The 4,949-nt window shown below is 32.8% G+C and overlaps 1 protein-coding gene across 1 annotated transcript in view; it reads left to right on the top strand.

The window, feature by feature from the left end:
* The window catches only part of LOC106876155 (PHD finger protein 24), a 60,550-nt gene that overhangs the window by 11,715 nt on the left and 43,886 nt on the right, over positions 1–4,949 (top strand). Inside the window, exons 2-3 of the mRNA XM_014924581.2 lie at positions 786–984; positions 2,486–2,674. Coding sequence (XP_014780067.1) covers positions 786–984; positions 2,486–2,674 — 388 coding nt within the window. The remainder of the gene's footprint in view (positions 1–785; positions 985–2,485; positions 2,675–4,949) is intronic.

Genomic DNA, 4,949 nt, shown 5'->3' with positions numbered 1-4,949 from the left:
AAATGTTTTGTGCCTTTCGTATTATAGTGGGCTTGTTGCACTGTAATAACTTTATAAGATTTGAAACAATTTGGTGTGAACATCTCGTTTCCTAAAACAATCAATTTTGTATCCTGTTGAAATATTTTGCTCTTGTAAATAAGGATATCCTTTTACTACTTCATTTTATAGACGGTATTGTACATTTCTTTTCAACATACATTTATTTTAATCGGTTTTATTCCCCAAGCTAGTCTCCGAAATGAAATTTACATGCTATTTTTTAAACACTGAATGGTTTTATTTAATTGATGATTCACCAAAGAAATGGATAATATTTTAATTTTCATGGAAACAAACGCGATGAACACTTAACTTTAGAATATTGGACTGAATGTTTCAACTTTGTTTCGTATTTTATATCCCACTCAAATATACAAGACTGCTTGAAATCATTTTCAAAACAATATATTATTGTCTTTAGTTACAGCAAGAACTTGAAAATTGATAAAATAAGAATTTTCGACAAATTCAGAGTCGGGAGCGACTTTGACAAAGCTCCTAAAAGTGAACAACTGTGATCATACTATATCAGTGTGTTTTTATGTTTTATTTTGACAGTTTAAAAAAAAAAATCATCTAATTCTATTATATATACATACAAGTATATACTCCAAAATATATACATACTTTAAGCACACACACACATCAAGTTAAAAGAAACAGGATATCATCTTCCTAGTTTACCATTTTATTCACATTATGGGAGGCAGTTCAACCAAACTTACTCGTTCTTTCTCTTCAAGGGAAAGACATTTTAATCGCAAATCTTCTCGACACCGACGTACAAAAAGTGACATGCCAACTACTGATCAATTTCTGACTTGTCCTGACTATATACGTCCAGCCTCAAGAGGTTCCAGTAATTTGACCAAAATCGAACGCCTACGGAATGCTGATTTACCAAACGAACCAAACAATATACCTTATTTTCCAGCGAAAAGAGTTAAGTAACAGAGTTCATTTATATAAAAATATTTTAAGCTGAGTGCGAGGGAATGGGGAAAATGATTCTCACTTGAAAGTTGTAAATTAGAGTAAGAAGGATAGCCAAAAGAGAGAAAGAGAGAGAGAGAGAGAGAGAGAGAGAGAGAGAGAGAGAGAGAGAGAGAGAGAGAACGAAAAGATAGGAAATGTCAGTTTTTTGTTCTAATAATTTTCACCAACATATAAATACAAGTAGCTTTACTGAAAGGCATATGTTGGAAACTATTAGATCAGACCTTCATATAGAGAATACTGAATAGTTGCCAGCTTGTTCTATAAACTGATAAATATTTTACTAGTTGCAAAAATCGATCAGATCAGATTTAGTCGTATTAAGCAAATGAGAGACAAATCGCCCTAGGATATGATACTAGTTTCTTGCTTACAACATTCTGGAAAGAATTCCTGATATTCTGTTTAGGAAAATAAGGAACGTAAATTAAAAGTCTCACTCATATATTTGTAACACCATATCTATTTTCGCCTTTATTTCTATCATCTGCCAGATGTTAATGACTGAACAAATTTTCCAAGTGATGATCGTCTACAGATGATTAAAACTTAGAACTTCAGTGTAATAGCAAAGAATTTCGTTCTTTTGACAAATTATATACTTTTCTTCCCAGCTTGCAAAAAACTTCCATTCAAGAAGTTCATTCAATGCAATGAAATAGTCTCCTAGCAAAGGTGAAAGTACAAATAGCATTTCTTTCAATTGTGCGATCAAATTTTTTTCTCAGAGCAACATCTTGAAAGAAAAATAGATTAATAAATAAATTAGTAAGAGCAGGTTCATTACAGTTATAAAATTATTAATTTGTAATTTGACAGAAGTGTTGCCAAATATTCTTATAATGTAATGAAACCAGTCGTTTGTTACCAATCTGTTTCCTTATAAACTAATTATAATTATTTTTTACACAGGCATGGAACCTAAGATTTCTAGGAAAATAATAGTGTTTATGTCTTTCTTAAAGCTATTAGTGAAATAGTTTCTACTAGGAATCGAAACAAGGTCGTAAACTAGATTCAGAGAACTTCTAGTCAATGTTACATGTTTCATTTAAATCAGGGGTTCCCAGCCATATTTTGTTTGTGCCCCATGAAAGCTATCTTGTCATCTGAAGACCCCATATATGCAAATGTAAATATTTGAAATAAAATATTTGTTTGTAGGTTAGTGAAAACTAACAATGAAACAATTTCGTTATATTCCTAACATAAATTCCAAATACAAATCTTGAAATTTCAATAAATACAGGTACTTCTAGTAAACAAAATTTATATATGGACCCAAAAATTACAATTTTTTACTTGTGGACCCCAGTTGGGAACCCCTGATTTAAACCATTGGATAGGAAATCTTCGAAAGCTATCGATATACCGCTCCCAATGATAGATTTAAAAAAAAAATATTATGATAAGAAATCAACACGTATTTGTATTTTAAATTCTCCAGGGATCTGCTGATGTTGTGTGTAGTTATTGTGGAGTGTATACGGGAAATGAAAATCATCCTTGTAAGGTCTGTGACTTAGTGTTCCACAAAATTTGCCTCAACAAATATTATGTAGAAACATGCAATGATACTTTGCTTGACATGGATCCTTGTCAAATAAATGAAGAGAGCTGGACTTGCCATAACTGTGTAAGTAAAACAATTATTGACTTCACTATACTTTAGTGCTCTGGCCTGTAATTTGTTTCCTTATAACCTTCTTAACCCTTGGTCTACCAGAGAAAATATATGTCACTAATTATCAACTGGGTTCAATGGACCCAATATTTTTCTTTTAATTAAATTTTATTCAAACTACCACTATTTCTTAGCTACATTACATACGCTATCAGGTGTATGAAGAATTACTGTTTCTGACAAATTTTAATAAAAAATGATACAGCTTATAGAATATATTATAAACTTTTAAAATTACAAAACTACAGAATTACCACTCTTCATGACAGTGAATGCTGACAACATTGGAATGTTCTTGGCAAACATGGATATTATAATTCTTATGTGTAGTACGAGTTTTCCTGTCTTTTTCTTGTGAGGGTGGGGACACACAAAGAACATCTTCCTTTTTTTTTTTTGGCTAAGGAATCTCAAATGAGATTGAAGATCGTCTTCTTTTCTTGTTTGGTTGAGAAACGTTAGTAGTACTAGAAGATTGTTTGTAATGTTCTTGCTTAGCATTAACTCCAGCAAGTTCCTTTCCTAACTGAATTAAGCACCGTCTCCTTTTATCCTTGAAACTTTGCAAGCGAAGCTGTTTAGCAACAATGAAAGCATTCACTGCACTTATATCAATCATGTTGCAGAATATAACCATAGGCCATCTTCGAGTCATTCTTTTGCAAGTGTATGTCCTTACTATCTTATCTAGGGTATCTACTCTCCTTTTGTTTTGTTGTAACATGTAATAACTTCAGGTTTCTTTTCAGCACTTTTTGAATCAATTGAAGGCCGAGAGTGCATTGTACTTATAAGTATGACTACATAATTTTTCTTGGGACAATAAGATAGGGTCATAGAATCCTTTTGAAATCCAAATATTGTGCTGTTGATTTCTCTTGGAAGTTCAACTCTGCTCTTTCTAATTGTTCCAGCTAAAGTAGTTTTCTTGCTAAGCAGCTTTCAAGACAATCCTAAACTTGTAAAATAATTATCACAAATTATATTGTGACCAGTATTTTCAAGTTCTTTTACCTGGTCTTCAACAACTCTTGAACCTTGATTTGTCACTCTGCCTTTTACTGGGACTTTTCCAGTGTAGATTTGCATTTTCCAGGCATAAGATGTTTCAGTGTCGCATATTGCCCAAATTTTAATTCTATATTTCCCTGGTTTTGAAGGAATATATACCTGGAATTTTTCATCAGTTTTCATGCATCAACTTGGAACATATCCATCTTGCAAATTCTGATTCTACATTTCAAATACTTCTCTTGTGGGTTCCAATTTATCATCACTTCTATGTTTTCTTCTTGCACTAGCATCATCAAAATGCAATACTTGTAAAATCTGTTGAAATCTTCCTGGCTCATAATTTCGTTGAATATTGGGCGGCCATATTCTTGACTCCATAACTGACATTTTCATGTTTAGATTTATAATCACCTATAAGAATAATCAGTCCAATAAATTTCTATAGTTCAGAGTGATCATTTTCCTTCTATTTATATTTGTAAACAACCTAACCTTCAACATTTGTCCATGGCACATAAAGATAGTAAAACATGTTTCAATGCTATGCAAGACCCTTTAGCAAAACGGGATGGTCCACATTCTTGGTGCACAATATTGCAAGATGAAGTTCTTACTGCTACTTGAGTAAGAGGATTAGAATGCCAGACTTCTTGTCTGTCTCTAGAAATATATTGCTCGATCATAATTGGGTAGCTTGTAGATAATTGTTTTTGAGTATCTTCATCATCTGATGACACAGAACCTAAACCGTCCAGCACATAATCATTTTCACCATCATCTTCAAAGCAATAGAAGGAATCACTGCTATCTTCTTCCCATTTGTCATCTAATTCCAATATCCTTTTCGATATTTGATCTTCACTCAAGTTTTCACGTCTAACCATATTGGAATTTTCAGTTTTTTATTCACGGTGCCCTTGGAAATGCTCTGGAGCATCTTTTTAGCAAAAAAAAAAATTGCGACAAAATGTTTTTTTTTTTTTACCCATCCCTCCTCTGATCTATTTTGTGAGCACTATGCACAATGGTTTCCCCTACCCCGCCTTTGGACCGATTTTGTAGGTACTACACGGTTAATATTTAGTTTAACACCCAGCCACCAAAACAAAGCAAAACAAGTGTAATAGATGTAACAAGTGTGTTGTAAACGAATCTGGAAACCAAAATTTGTGCAAACGAACCGGGGGGTGGGGAGAGGACTTTCATATGATAC

This window comes from Octopus bimaculoides, chromosome 7 (genome assembly GCF_001194135.2).
Source record: "Octopus bimaculoides isolate UCB-OBI-ISO-001 chromosome 7, ASM119413v2, whole genome shotgun sequence".
In the NCBI taxonomy this organism is placed as follows: Eukaryota; Metazoa; Mollusca; class Cephalopoda; order Octopoda; family Octopodidae; genus Octopus; species Octopus bimaculoides.
The sequence above is the reverse complement of the archived record's forward strand: the minus strand, read 5'-3'. Positions and strand labels throughout refer to the sequence as shown.